The sequence below is a fragment of the Pseudopodoces humilis genome, chromosome 8 (genome assembly GCF_049639895.1).
Source record: "Pseudopodoces humilis isolate 2021_Gansu_Grassland_sample_001 chromosome 8, ASM4963989v1, whole genome shotgun sequence".
Taxonomy (NCBI): Eukaryota; Metazoa; Chordata; class Aves; order Passeriformes; family Paridae; genus Pseudopodoces; species Pseudopodoces humilis.
Window position 1 is genome coordinate 25,181,529 of NC_142207.1, and position 15,919 is coordinate 25,197,447.

At 38.9% G+C, this 15,919-nt stretch overlaps 1 protein-coding gene across 4 annotated transcripts in view; it reads left to right on the forward strand.

Moving 5' to 3' along the window:
* Nucleotides 1–15,919, forward strand: part of PARD3B (par-3 family cell polarity regulator beta) — a 393,522-nt gene that overhangs the window by 252,112 nt on the left and 125,491 nt on the right. For all 4 annotated transcript variants that reach the window (XM_014249455.2, XM_014249453.2, XM_014249454.2 and 1 more), the window contains 2 exons: nucleotides 4,152–4,358; nucleotides 5,335–5,563. In XM_014249455.2, coding sequence (XP_014104930.2) covers nucleotides 4,152–4,358; nucleotides 5,335–5,563 — 436 coding nt within the window. The remainder of the gene's footprint in view (nucleotides 1–4,151; nucleotides 4,359–5,334; nucleotides 5,564–15,919) is intronic.

Genomic DNA, 15,919 nt, shown 5'->3' on the forward strand with positions numbered 1-15,919 from the left:
CCTGCTTCCTTTGCAGCTGTTAGCACATCTCACTCTGAGTCCTACCACTAAAGAAGCCACCATCAGTGCTTCATGCTCAAACAGTTGTTTGCCTGCTGAAAGCAGTCCCATGTTCTCTCCAGCTTCCCAGTCTCCACGGGGTAGAACACTCATTGTTTTCATAACTGTTTTCTCTTCACCACATGAACCTCCACTATGTGCAATGCAGTAGTGTCACCCTGAAAACTAAACCTTCTGATCTTGTTTTCATAGGTTTAGTTACTTTCCCAGGAAAGTAATGTAAACGTAAGTGTTTACACATTCCTTCTAAGAAACATCCTTTGATGGACATTTCACATGATCAGTGTGATTGGGAAGGTGGTAACTTAGTTATCCAATCCCTGGTCATTGTCAAGAATCTATAGATACTGGAGTCAGAGAATAAAGTTAACTTCCTTTCTTGTCATATCACTGAGACATGTTTCTGTGAGTCATTCCATGTCCTTTAGAGACACAGTAGGAACCAGGACTGTGTGTTTAGGTCACTGGTAAAATCAGAATCAAATTATTTATAATTTGTTACAACTTTGTGTTTATTGTATTTTCTCAGTCTCAGTGATGCTTTCCTTTCTTTTTTCCTTTATAGCTTTTTTCTTTTACCTGTGTCTTTCAAAAGGTAAATAATAAGTCAGTCTAGATCACATAAATGTTCCTCTAAATATTCTCCTTTAGGCATATTCCCATAGTTTTGGTTTTCAAGAAGAAACATTATCTAGAAAATAAAGTTAATGATAAATATATAAAATGTTTACCCTTTTGAGTGTCTAGGGAGTTGTATTTCATATAGAGTGACAGTGATTCATGGCTTCTCTTCCCTCTGTACGTGCCTTTGGGATGGCTTGCATTGCCCACAATGCCGTGTCATTTGCTTCCCTTTTATTTTCATGGCCAGCATCTTGCTTTTGCCATAGTTCCTTCAGCTGAGCTACAAAAAAAGAGAAAGCAAATGCAGATGTGGGAAAAAGATAATCTTGCAAATACCTGACTAATAATAGTAACAAAAGAGCAGAAAGCGGGTTTGCTTTTACCAGTACATTTAGAATTAAAAAATCTGTGTTAGCCATGTTGGCATTAGGCAGAAAATTAAAGTATGTGTAACACCATCTTTCAGTTAAAGGATGATCAGTTACAGATAACATCTAAGAACCAGCAATTTGATTTCAGCCAGTCTAGGCAGGTAGTGATGTCAGTTGTTTTTTTCTCTTATAAATTCAGGAGAGATGTATAAAGTAATTCACCATTTATAAAAACAATAAAGTGGATGCTTCAGTTGGCTTTTTATCATTGTACTACAAGAAGCAGTAAAAGGAGAGCTCAAGAATTTAAAATCCATAAAAAGAAACATTTTAACAGAGTGAGAAATTGAATTTCTTATTGCCAAACAATGTTTTTGTATTAGAAATCCAGGTAAGGCTAGATATAAACACACACCATGTATCCCCAGAAATGCTTGTTAATAACTTGTAAAACCTAAGAGAGGGTTTTTGGTGTTTATTTGTTGGTTTGTTTTTGTTTTTTTACCTATGAGATAAATAATCACGTTTTCAGGCTTACAGCAGTTCTAAAGGTCTGCAAAAATGAAAAAGGTACTGGCATAGGCAGGGGAAGGAAATTTCCGAATTTGGCATGCAGTCCTTGTCCATTATGGAGTCTTGTGCATTTTTCTGGAAAGCGTCCAGTAATAGATGCTGGCTCAGAAAGCGAGGGGACAGGTCTCCCTGCTTAGGGAAGCTTTTTAGCTCCTGTATCTTCAGCTGTGCCCTAATATGTGATTACTGCAGCTCTGTAAGGAAAGGGGACGGGAAAAAATGGAATAAAAGCTGAATTGTAAAAAAATACAAAGTTCTTACTGTTGTTAGTGAAATTTCTTACTAAATTATTACAGTCTTAGAATGGGTCAGCTGAATGCTCAATACCAATCTGAGAGTAAGGGTTCTCATAAGTTTTTGAATAAATGAGGACACCTCAGTGTGCTCGGGTGTCTGAGTCACGGCGTGTGGGGGGAGGCTGAGCACACAGCTCATTCTGTTCCATGTGCCATGTGAGTGCGTCACTCCAAACTTCAGGTGTTGGTTGGATTTTCTTAGGAATTCATAGGATTTCACACGCCTTCATATACTGCAGTTTTCCAGTCTGAAGAACTGGCTCAGCCTTTATATAAAACAGGCTGTAACCAGCATTTAACTTGAGGCCCTTTTCTCAGGTAATGGAGCTTAGAGCATTAGCTGAGTGCAGTACAGCTTGCACTGGGATGTGTGTGTGAACACTTCTGTACTTTTCTGGCTGGCCAGGCACCTGTAGCTGCCGGCTGGAATCAACACTGGCTGCTGGACCTCCCAATGCCATGGGCCCACATGGCCGAGCCGGAGGCAGGGATGTGTCCAGCCCTTCCTTGCAGACTCTGCAGTCATCGTGAAGCTGTTCCTGGTGAATGCTCCTCCTGGGAGCTCAGCCTGCAGCGTGTCCCTCGGTTTGCAGCCCTGCCGGTGGCTGCTGGGCCCTGAGCCAAGCAGCCCACCAAGGCTGGATGGTGACTGCAACTTGAGAGAGCTTCCTCTCTGATCATCAGTGCCTTCCACTTGGCCTTTTTTTCCCAGGTTTTTTTTTCCCTTCGTTTTTCTCCTTCTCAGCCTGTGATAGGCACCGCAGTGCCTCCTACTGATGCGCAGGTTTTTAGTGATTTTTAGTGCCTTTATGTTCTACAGAGGTCATTCCTCTAACTCTGCTTTAGCACCTCCTAATTTGTCAATAATAGTAGACTCCAGACTTGCAATTAGTGAACAGAAAAACTGTTGCACTGTGTGGTAGAGCAGCCAGGCTTCCCTTAAGCCTGTTTGTCTCCACACACACCCCCAACCCCCCACTTGTTTTCAGCTACATATCAGTCTGCAGGTAAGGGAAGTGTAAATTACTTTATGAAGACACTACTGACAAGTCTCTATTTGGTGCCAATTCTCAGCTTTTTTACTTTTAAGAATTCACCGAACATGCTGTTCAGAATTATTTGCACTCTAGGATTGCTAAAATCACAGCAAATCATGCTAACATTCCTGTCTTTTATGTGACCCTTGAATCCCTTCAGGCATGGCAGTATGGACAGGTAGGTGAAGGGCTTCTGTTATGTTCTTCTGATGCTTTTGTTAGCACTACTTAAAAGTTGAAAGCAAAAGCACTTGAGTTTTCAAAGACAGAAGGCATATTGCAAGGCAAACTCTCTCACTCAGTGTTTCTATGACACATTTACTGTTCTGCCATATAAAAACTAAGTAGACACTGCAAAGGCTTTTAAATTAAACTGTGAATTTCTTCATTGATTGGAGTGCATCTATTCATTGAATTTTGTTCTTTACCTATTCCACTATCATTTTATTAATACTAATTAACACAAATGCTGCCACAAAATAAAGCCTTTCTAAGGTCATATAGTCAAGCATTTAAAGAGAGAGAATGTTTGGGACACTCAGTATTTCCTCTGTTTTTCTGTGAAGTGCTTTCGTAAGCCTGTAATCAGGGAATGAAGCTGTGACAGCAACATCATTTATGTTAACCTGTGCTTGGCTTGTTTCTTGGAAAAGCTGCTGTGCATCTTAGTATCATAGCAGCAGTTTCAGCTTGAAGAAAAAGGTTGGGTGAAACTTAGAGAGAACTAATAATGTATCTTCTTTCAGGAGAAATGTGTTTGAAAATATCAACCATTCATACAACCCATCTCCTAAAAAGCAAAACACTTGTTGTGTAGCAGTGGTTTTCTTTTGTGAGTCTAAAGATAATTCTCTCCTTGAGACTGTTAGCAGTGTCCAGTTGGACATCACTGGCAAAGGTGGGGGAAGCAGCCCCATTCTCATCAGTGGTGTGAGTTTTACAGTGGCACAGAACGAGCCAGCTACTGCCCAGCACTTTGTCAGGTCTGTAAATTATGTGCCATTCCCTCCAAGTCTGAATGGGGATATCTGCTGAACTAGGTTTAACTTGATGTTATTTTTAGAACAAATTACATTGATTGCATACTATTTCAAAGGCCCCAAGTAATAAAGTACACAATTAAATGTATCTGACTAGTTTAATTTCTCTATGTGGTTTTTATTATAAAAACTTAACCATTTGTGTTCCAGACTCTTCTGGCAAAGATTTTGGTCCTACTCTGGGATTAAAGAAGTCCAGTTCTCTTGAGAGTCTTCAGACTGCTGTGGCTGAAGTAAGGAAGAATGAACTCCCTTTTCACAGACCCAGGCCTCACGTGGTGCGGGGTCGGGGATGCAACGAGAGCTTCCGAGCTGCCATTGACAAGTCTTACGATGGACCTGAGGATGGAGAGGAGGGTATGTTGCTGATGGCACTCACTGAGAGAGCCACCTTCACTTAGCACTGCTGAGGGCCAGCTCGATAGAGCACCATGAGCAAGTGATTTAGTCCAATTTAAGCTGATCACATTTTAAAAGCTGTTCACATCTTCCACTGAATAGAGCTGTCTCTGCAGTACCCCATCCAACCTTGACTGGGTTTAGTGTAAAGTCTTTCACTGATCTCCTTTGGGGCAGGGGTGGGTTGGAGGATTTAGAACTCAATCCTTAAATAATTATGTTTTTCAACTTCAAGAAGCAGCTGCTTTCTTCAGATTACATTAAAAATTATCTCCCTTGTTTTACAATTCCCCCTTTTCCAGCCAGGAAATTTGTTTCATGTTGTAGATAAGGCAGAGTGTATTGATAGCACCCTGCTGCTCATTCTGTCGCTATGGGTTTTATAGACCCCAGTCTGGAAATGCATCTCCTTTAGTATAGAGCATAAAACTGTGCTTGGATCCTGAGCCCCCCAATAGAAATAGCATGGCTCTTTTCCAGCCAGACAGAACATTTTATCCATTTCTTGTTCAGCCACTAAAATAGAAGGATTCCAGGGAGTGAATGAAGTCATTTTGTTATACAGGTTGGTTATGCGTGCACCAGGATCTCTTGCTGAAGTAAGCTCTCTGTTTGAAACTCAGCACATGGTTTTCTTGAGCTTATGAAGGTTAACAACCTAGATTTCAAATAGAACAGTGCTTTACTGTATCAGGATCTTTATATCAGGAACAATAACTAGAAAACAATTCATTAAAATAATTCTGTGTTTAATTTACAATATAAATCTATTTAAATCCACTAGATCTGTTTAGTCTGCTTTTTAAATTATTCAATTAAATGAGTAAGTGTTGTGAGTCATTTGAGCTCTTTGAAGACACTCTTGCTGTATTTCACATGTTTGTATTTCAGTGGCCCGTAGCCATCCTCATTGCTTCTTTTTCATTCTGTGCAGATGGTGGCTCTGATAAGAGCTCTCACTGTGGTCAAGAAGCTCAAAACGTGGAATCTGCCCCTTCGGGGAACCCTGAAATAGAAGATGCAGAAATCAAAGCAAAAAAAGACAAAAAAACTAGGGAGAAAGAGAAGAAAAAGGGCAAATCTAAAATCAAAGAGAAGAAAAAGAAGGAAGAAAATGAAGATCCAGAAAAGAAAAAGAAGAAAGGCTTTGGTGTCATGTTGAGGTATGGCATTTTACAAAGATAAACAACCACCCATTCTCTCTGTAAGATAGGAAACAACCAATGCTCTCGTAAAGTAGTGGAAAAATTATTTCACTTGGACTCAAATAATGTTTATGTTATTGAAAAAGAAAGCAGTTTATACTTTTACACCAAACTTGTAACTGCGGCAGAAGACATTTGGCAGACAAAATGTCTTTTTGTGCCTTTGAAATGCATTCCCATATGTCAGAAAAGATTCAAGGTTTTAGGCTTAAAACAAGCATGTATCGGTGGGGAAGGATTTGTGGGGAGTATTTCTGAGTAATACAAATCCTGCTCCCACTCAGACCTTTGCCTTCTCTTCCCTTGCTTATCTGCTTCCTTCACAAGCTGCTGGGAAAGCAGAATTCCTTGTGTTACTGCAAAAGGTCTACTAACATTTGCAATTGCTGAGAGCCACTACCTATGAAAAAACCTTTGCTTTATGGCTTCAGCCATAAAAAGTTCACTGTCCTCCCTGCCCAGCATGCAAGTGTTTGGATTTCTGCTGTGGCTCTTTGTTCTGTGGCTCTGTATACTCTAGAGTAATCAGAGTTCTCATTTCCTTGGTCTTGCTGGAACCTTTGGTGCTGTAGGCACTGGTTGCTAACACCCTTCCCACTGGTACCTGTTGACTCTGTGGAGGATTTAAGTGTTTAAGTAGCTCTTTGCATATGATACAGGGTGTGTGATGAAATTTTTTGGTCACGTGGAGGAGATAAAACTGAAGGACAGTGCGGTTACTTATGGCACTGAACACTTAACATTGGCTTTAGGAAGCTATTGGTGTTTCTTGCCATGCTGAATTGTAGACAGAACACATATATACAAAAACCACAATCATAGTTTAGGCAAGGATACATTTCACTAGTAATCTAAGAAATTCAAATGCAAGATCATTCACTGATCATGGTGTTCATTAGGACATACAATGTATGAACTGCCTTACAACTCTCTGTCACTATGTTCTCTAGAGTAAAATTATTTGTGTAATATTAACATGGAAGGTTTTAGCTGACTTTCTTCCATGTATCAGCAACTGCCCTATCAACTTTTGAACACTGTGGAGACACTGTCAAAAATATACAGGCATGACTGTGTGCCAGATTTGCATGTCAGCAGTTGTTAGTGTTCATAAGTTGTACCTGGCTGTACCAGTCTGCTTTCAAATGGGCTCTTCAGGAACCGAGGAGGCAGGTACACACACCTGTGCATTGCGCGTGCATTTGTCTTCATACTGCTTAAATAAATAGGACTTAATGCAGAAGGGTAGTTAAAAACTGAATTAGAAGGGTGACTTCAAAAACTCTCTTGTGTATCTTAAGCTTTATATCTCTTTTCATTCTTCTTTTTACCTCTTTGGCATGAGTAGGAGAGAAGAGGGGAGTGGCACAGAGGTTTGACAAAAGGATAAGTACTGTTTCATGTATTGAAGATACATAGAAGATTCAGAGTTTGAATTGTAAAGTCTTACAGGGGTATTATATCTTAGCCAAAAAGAATGTGGGCTGACATCAGAATCCAAAACAAGCTATTGTAGTTGACAGAAACTCTGATAATGGTCAATGTGCAAAGCTGGGAACAACAGGTTGCTACTATTTGCAGTGATTCCCTCTTTAAGAATATATTCCACAATTTAGTAGTACACAAGGTTTATACATCTGCTCTTTACATCAACTTGCCTTTTGTTTAGATTGATAGTCTTCCCAGCTGACAGTGTTAATAATATTTATCTGTATGGCAGAATAGAATGGGAATTTCTGTCCCACACCACTGAAAATCTCTACAAAACAACAAAGATGGAAGCAACATGTTAAAATAAACAAAGAAGAAGAAGTAGGTAAGAACTAACAGTTCAGCTGGGAGGTTTTTAGAGGTTCTGTGTCCTTGTTGGTATTTCTTTCCAGAATTTATAAAACTTGAACAGAAATTCCTTCCTGAAAAGGTGAGAGTATTAGGGAATCCTAGACATGGTAGACGTGAAAGAAGGATGCAGACCTGTAAAGCAGAGCTTGAACAAGAGCAGCCAGTGTGAGTTTACAAAAGAATTGGGGACCATATGTCCCCAGTTGCTAAAAGATGAGCAAATCCAGGCTGGTGTTTTTTCAGACAGAAACTGGCATGTATGACATGAAAAGCAAAAACAACTGATCTGAATGTTTTTAAAAGAAGTAATAGGGAACTAATAGTGGCATTCAGAGCAGGTCAAATACCAACTAAATATTAGATTCAAGAGGTATTTTTTCCTACTGGAGTCTTGTACTAATGTGAAGGGCAAGGAGTGTCAGGAGGGATGGGAAGGAGGATTGAATGATAAGTATTTTAGCAAAATGGATGGAAAGAAACATCCAGATTTTTTTATGATGTTGCGGGAATGAAACTGGCATGTTTTATTGGTAGAACATCTGTGGAAGGAAAGAGAGAAGTTTAAGATGACAAAAGTTGTGAGCTTCTGCAGCAGGCTACTAATTCTTGGTATCTTAAGAGAAAGAAGTAGAGAGAAGTATTTAGAAACTGAGATGAGCCCAGTTTTTGACATGATGAATTTAAACCAGAAAGGGAACCTGACACACAGGGGGCATTACACATGTAAACACTGTAGTGGAGCAGAAATCTTGGTGAAGAAGGAAATCTGTAGTGTGCATTTTGTATGTACAGTGGTGGTTGTGCTGTGATCCACCACGTGTGCAACCACCAAAAGGAGGAACAGAGCCCTTGTTAGACTGACAGGAGAAATAAAGCCAAGGGAAAAAAGTTATGAAAGCAAGTGGCAGGGGTGAGAAGAGGAAATATATTCCTGGAACTAGGTGATGTCATGAATTTTTTCAACTAGTCCGGCGACTGCAGCCATGTGACAAATCCACCGGGAGCTGGAACCTCCACTCTGGTATGTTTATACTGCCTGTAGCTCATGGGCAGCTTTGTTCAGAGCTATTTCAGCTGTGCAGGCATGGTTCTGCTGTGCTGTGGGATGCATCCAAACAGAAAAACAGACTTGCTGAACCCATGTCAAAATTGGCTTGAGATAAGTAGGAATTGAGCATCTGTGGTGAAAGCTCCAGGACCAGAAGGACAATGAAAAAGAGAGATCTTGCCAGAAAGCTCAGTGCTAATTAAGACACATGCATTTTCTGGTGAATGACATGGGGTCAGATGTAAAGGACAAAAGAAAGTAGAATTTGAGGCTAAAACAGCTGCTGGAAATGTCCTACTTGTCTACGGTGGGATTTTTGTGCTGTGCTTGCTGGGTCATACATACAGCTGTAAGAAGTTTTACCTTGATAGGGGCCTTGTGAATTGGCTGGCTTCTACTTTATAATCAATAACAAAGCATTTCAAGATATTAAAACCAAATCCAAGTACTCAGCTGTAGTACAAGAATTGTTGAGCTTTAGTCTTTTGCATCTGAGATTTTTGAACATATTGGAATTGCTACTGCATTGGTTTTTTGCCTTTTTTTTTTTAATTTAACAACAGAAAATAGCAAAGCTGTTAGCAGTTGCTAACAGATTTCACTTAGTGCCTCATCTGTTGCTCAGCTGCTATTTACTTGTAGTTCCTGGTCTTTTTTTACACATACAAAAAGAAGAATGATTGCTTTCCTGCTAAGCTTTTCCTTGATTGAAGCTTTATTTAGGTGACTGTGATTCAGGGAGACCATCAAGAAATCATGCTTTTATTTTTGTAATCATTGTTTTTTTAAAAGACCTGTTTTTTCACTCTGTATTAACTGAAACTCTTAGCTGCAGCATATTAATGACTGTGGCATTTGGGCAAAGTGGATTAATGTACTGGAGGTTTGAAATGCAGATGACACTGGTTAAAATCTCTATAATCCAAAGTACTGTTTCACTGTGGTGCTGACTGCACAGTGTTTTGTTTCTTTGTTGGTTCTGATGCATATATTGCCTGCCTTAGTTCTGAAGGTATATATGTGCTGTCCAAAAGAACAGAAGCTGAGCCTTAACTGGTTTTGTCTAACATTGGCCAAGGAGCATTATATTTTACTTTTTGATGTTTTCTGGCACATCATGCTGTCATTGTTCACTAATAACCCACCACTAGACAACAGACAGAACAGTAAATGGAGACTGTGTATCAAGAAAACAAGTACATTAAATACTTTCATTACTGGAGCTGTGACTAAATGTATACTTCAGTCTCAGGGAAAGGCTAGTGACAAGCATCTACACTGAATCTTTTTCAGAACAGAAATAATACTGAGTTCTGTGCAGATACATTGTGCAAGATTGCACAATGCCGCATTTGATTCTTGGCTCATCCCTTTTCTCACATTGAGCTGACTGATTCTTTCTGGGCACCGTGAGTCTTAGAAGACTGCTAGACATCAAATGAGCTTCCCTGTACTTCTTTTTTAAGGTGTTCAGTATTTTCAGGAGAAACTCTGTAGTGAAACAGCATATTCTTGCTTTTGAAAAAAGGAAGTGTCTAGTGTCATTGTTTAGAACTGCCAAAAGCTTTATGAGGAGATCTCTGTAGGCTGTTTGGAAGGGTTAATTAACCCATTGGCAGAGGGTGTTAGAAATCCCTGATGCTGAACATTAATGCAGAATGTATTGTCACTTAGGACTGAGGACACAAAGCTGATCTAACCAAGAGGCTAATAAAATAAATTTAAAAATTATTCCTCAGTTTGCTAGGTGATGAACTCCAGATTTTAAATTTGTGGTAAATAGTTATTGAATTGCCATGCTTTGAAAAACTATCAAAATATTCTCTTCTAACAAAGCTGGGCTTTGTGTTTCTAAATTAAGTTGGCAGAAGACTGAACCTTTAAATCACCAGGGAAGTGTGACCTCTGCCATGCAGTGCAGTTCTGTATCCTAATCCCATAGCAGTTGTTACAGTGCTAGAGTATAACAAACATAAGTCTGTGGCTCTCTCTACCTTTTCCAGATAGTGATTGTAAAAATTCTGGGCAGCCCTTTCAGTTTTATGGATATGAAGGTAAGATAGCTAATGAACTGCAGCCACACCAATGGCATTTTAATAGCTAGCTCCCCCAGGCAGAGACAGGAGGCTGAAGTCATAATTTTTTTGTGTGGCATAAAAATCTAAGAGCAGGTATGTAATTGGTGACTCAGAGTAAAGAGTTGTACTGGAGTGCAGTGGGAGAGCACTCTCTCAATTCAGTCTCCACGTCTAGGCTGGACTCGGGAAGAAAAAACAATCAGCCTTCTTCATATAAAGCAGTGCTTGTCAACTTGACTGTTTCACTAGAAAATATTTTAAAAATTAGTATAGGTGAGAAAATGTCTGTCCCGCAGCAGTATTGTACTTCAACCATGACTTGCATATTTTTGCACATATAGGTATAACTACAAGCTCAGGAAGTAGGAATATATATGTGTGTATTAGTTAGATTTGCTTTTTGCTCTTCAGAAAGAGTGCAATTTCCCACATAATAGTTCATCTTAAATTATTTACCTTCCATTTCACAATATGAGCCATGAATATTTTATTTTTTGTCCCTTTAATTTGCCAATTTTCCTTTGAGCTAAGTGCCTTAGTGATTTTAATTTTTCATTCTAGTTGGAAGACAGAAATGACCCTTTTTTCATTACTACTATTATAGGCCTTGTGCTCAGAATGATACTTTTTACAACCAGCACTGTTGAGCCTGTAATGGTATTGCAGAGTAGATAGCATAATATACAGATATTGACTTCCATTAGGTATGGCACTATGGCAAGTTATGGAGAGATTTTTTTTTTTCTGCTCTGTTGCCCTTAGAAGTTGAGTGTTGTCGAAGAAAAGGTAGCAGTATATGTAGAAGGAGTAAATAATAAAGGTGTGACTTGGAGACAGATGGAGTATGTAACTTTTTAATGTATTTATCTGTGTATGATTCTGGAAATCAGTATGGACATTGATAGATAAAAAAACCCCACAACTAATATAAATTATGTTTTAATTAGGCCGAAGTTTTTTTAGCCTAAAAGAAATTTTAGGGTTTTTTTGTCCTCAGTTGCAAAATTATCTGAGGCGGATTATGTGTATTTGAAAAGCAGCATCAGTTCATGAGCCAGATGAGTTATTTAGAGGCCTTGATTTTGTTTTGATAATAAAAATCCCACTTTTCATTTAGGTAAATTGGTAAATAAAGCTCCACTTACCTTTGAAGAGCATAAGAACATGAAAGAAAGCATGTATCTAGTCAATTTAATCTACCTCAAATTTGTCAAGTATTTTAAACTGAAAAAACTAAACAAACATTTCATTTTACATGTATGACTTTTTCTTTTCCTCCATTATATTAATTCCTCCTTGGCTGCATTCATAGTCAGACTAAAGCAGAGAAAATAAGGGGGTTTTGTACTAAAAATGATCATGCAGACTGCCTACTAAAGGCTGATTTGTTTAATTAAGCATCTGTTCTCCCCTTAATATGCATGCATAAATCTCATTAACGTTAGATGTATGCAAGTGCAGTGAAGAATAGACCCCTCACTCTCATTACTGAACTTGGATAACAAGATTTATATTTACTTAACAGATCAGAGCAGAAAGTTCCCTCTGACTATTTAAAAGGACTCAAAATTACAAACTGTTTGCAAGGAGCATGCTTTTTGTGAAAAACTTGCATGTTCACTTCAAGTTGAAATATCATTATTCAAGTCATTACTAAGCAAAAAAAAAAAAAAAAAAGGCAGCATGCTTTGCCTTTGAGGATTAACTTCAAATTCTACTTTAATGGACACTCGCCTATTTAATATTGACCTCTGTGCATGCCACAGCTGCTAAAAGTAAACTCCACGTATTTTCTGGAGGTAGCATATTTCTTCTAAGTGTCTGTCTCTAATCTCCCAAGAAATGTGTTCTGCAAGAAGAGTCCTAGAAAGCAAAGTGTATTCTTGGGGAATACTGTACACTGCAGCACTGTGTTCATCCATCATTCACTAGAATTGGCTGTTACTTGCTCTAAAATCCTCCTAAAATCTAGCTGAGGATAAAGCTTGAATTCCATGTTTTCTATATAAATTGTAGGACATTGGGTATTTCTGTAGGTGGTACAGATACATTATGGTTAAAGGTGCTAGAAGGTTTAGTCTTGCCCACAAAATTTTGAATTAAGGTTTCCTGTGCTGCATTTTAACCAATGAATACGAAGTTTTGCTCAGGAATACAGTGCAGAGTGTAAGTTCTATCTTGTTAACAAAAGAAACAACAGGTTTTTGCTGATTTTCTGAATCAGTAGTTCTTGTAACATGACTGTGTTAAATTGAGGGGTTCGGAGGAGAGACAACAATTAACAGAGAAATAATACAGAAGGGGACTCCTGACAGATTCCTTAACTGCAGAGTGCTGCTGGGTGCTGGTTTAATAGGTATTGCCGTTAACAGCCATCTGTAGAGAAAATTAAATATACTCATCTCACTGAATTATGATTTATGCCACACAATTCAGTCAAACCAAAGTAATATTTATATTATAGTGCAGAGTCATTGATTAAATGCACATGGCATCTCAAATCCAGTTGACATTTTAAATCTAAATGATTGCAGACATGTGGTCATTTATTTAACTATTACTTTAAAAAATGTGTCTCTACTTGTTATTAATAGAAGAAAGTCAGACCTGACCAATATTTCAATAGGCTGACCTTTTGTTTTGCTGACATATAAAAGAAAGCTCCTTTTGGGATAGTCACAATTTCAGAGCGTATGAAGCATGCTAGCTTCAGAAAAACCTGACCCCTTGAACTACTCTGTCTCTTTCTTCCCTTTTTTTTTTTTTTCCACACAGGATTTTTGAAAGAAAATGAAGAAGAGATGGTTTAGGAGATAGCAAAAGTTTAAGGTTTGGGGTTAGGTAGGAAAATGTTTAGTAGATACTGTGAGAGAGGCTTTGTTTCAAATGCCCACTCTACTACTTTGGATTTCTTGGGAATCACTGGTTAACTCCACTGCTCTGAGCCCTAGTTTTTACACAAAAATTATCCTCTGTGCTTGTAAAAAATTAACATAGCAACATTTCCCTGCTTTATATTATCATTGTTCTGCTAAACACTTCTTTATACAACATTTTATTTATAAACAATTTAAAAATCAAATACATTTAAAAAACAGCCTGATTGCTCCTGTAACAGTGTACCAGGAAAATAGTTTTATTCTTAAGAAAATGAAAAAGTAGTAAGCTTTCATATGATTTTCTCAAACTAATTTTCCTCTCCATACCAATTCTTGCTACTGCATGTGGTGGTGAGCTGAGGTTTCCTTCTCTCTGTACTACCTCCTTGCTACTGATGCTCTCACCTTCTGAAATGCTTTTTGGAATATAATGCCTCAGAATTAAAGCTGACTTTCTGATTTTATGTGTCTTGCTAGAAAAAAACAAATTGTCATTTCAAATTTACCATGGGAAAACTATTTTTGCAGATTAGTCCTCTTGTTAGCCTTGCTCTGTCATCATGAAGACTGGCAGCATCTTCTCCCTTTCACAAAACCCCTCTATGGGATGTTATCTTTTGGTGAACCTTAAATCTATTCAGTGGGCCAGGGTCTAAAATTTGCTGACTTCCTACACAGGACACCAAACACATGACCACGCAGAAATTTCTTCCCTTTGTGCTTGGACTCGTGTTGCTTCCAGATTATATGAGTCTCTCTTGTGGCTCACGCTGCTAGTTCCTGGTTCTGAGTGCTGTCACCTCCCTGTGCCAGGTCCAGCTCTGTGCCCTTCCCACTCTGGTCTGTGTTACCTGTCCAGTGTGCTCACCTGCTGTGAGTAGCCACAAGCACTCACAGCCAGCCTGTCTCAGCAGCACTTTGCCTTCTACTGTAACATTTGCAGTAAGTCTGGGCAGAAAGTGTTTTACACAGCTTTCAACTTCCCTGAGAGTTGCCTCTGCTGCAAACTATCCACCATGTGCATGAGCACTGGCACAGCTAAGTGAATGATGAGGAAAGGCTTTATATCCTTTCTATCCCAGCTTCTGCTTTCCATCTCTGTCCAACAGCAGTGAGAAAAGCTCTTTACAGCGTCCTGCTCTGCACCACATTTGGCTGTGTCCCAGTTCCAGCTCATTCAGCTGTTAACTTAGCAGGTAACTGGTGTTCCTGTCAGCTGTAACCCTTCATCCTGGACAATGCTTGTTTTTTACCAGGTTTCTCCCTCTGTTATTTTCTCCTCCTCTCTGCCCTGTTCTGCAGCCTGGGATCTCTCTTCTCCTGGTTGACACCCAGTTTATGCAGAGCCTTGAGTAATAAGCCCAGCAGAGTTCCTTAGTCTGGGCTCTGCCCTCAGAGTGAGTTGCTTCTACTCTGCACCATGAGCAGCAGCTGCTCTGATTTCTCAGTGGTCACAATGCTGTTTAGCATTTACCATACAAGTTAATTATGCTATCAAGTGCTCCCCTCACAAAAATATTCATGTTCAAAGAATCTTCCCCTGCTTGCTTCCTTTATTCAGTGAAAATGACATCTCCAGGATCTTGGCTTCGTCCTGATGCATGTGAGAGAATTTGATCTTCCTCTTTAAGAGGTCTTGGCATAATTCTTAGGAGTGAGAATGAAGAGGTTTTCTCCTTTTTCCCTTTCTGTTCTTGCAACTTTCCAGTTTTGCTCTAATTTGTTGTTGTTGAGAAGAAAGAGTAAAGAATTAATTAAAAGTAACCAGGGTAAATATAAAATGTTAGCCAAACGCTGACATGAAAAAACCTGTCCCCCTATGTGTGTTAAAAATTCTGTGTGTATATTTAGTACAAGATACATGAGCCACTAAGTATCAGGTCTTTAGCATTTAACTCCAATATTGGGTTTGAAGTAATGAACCGTGTGTGTGCACCATTCATTGTCCCTTATTTGAAAGCAGTGAATACCTGGCCCCACACTAACCCGAGATTATCATCAGGTTGGTTGGTAGTAATGTGTAAATAGAATTCTAAAGCTATCTTCTGGTGACAGAAGGCCACTGTTATTGTTTGCTATTTTCCTTCCAGCCAAAGAAATCTAGTGAGTAATGAGTCAGGCACTGTTCATTCTACCTCAGTCATCCTTGTGTTTAGCTTTTTATCCTCTAATGTGGAAATCTGTATTACAGTAGCTCAGTATAACAGACATCCTAATGTTCTGGTTTTAATTAAGATTAGATTGAGGAAATAAACAATTCAAAGAAGTTAGCTTTCCTTTTTAAGCCACCCCCACCCCCCGCAAATACGCTTTCCATATCCTCTTCTGTGTTCAGAAGTGTTTGTTTTCACTCACATGTTCTTGGATTGCTCAGTCTCCCACACAGACAGCTTCCCTGACAGAAAGGAAGGACACTCAAGGAAGCTTACTTTTATTTATTTAGTCTTCTTAGCAATACATGTTTTTA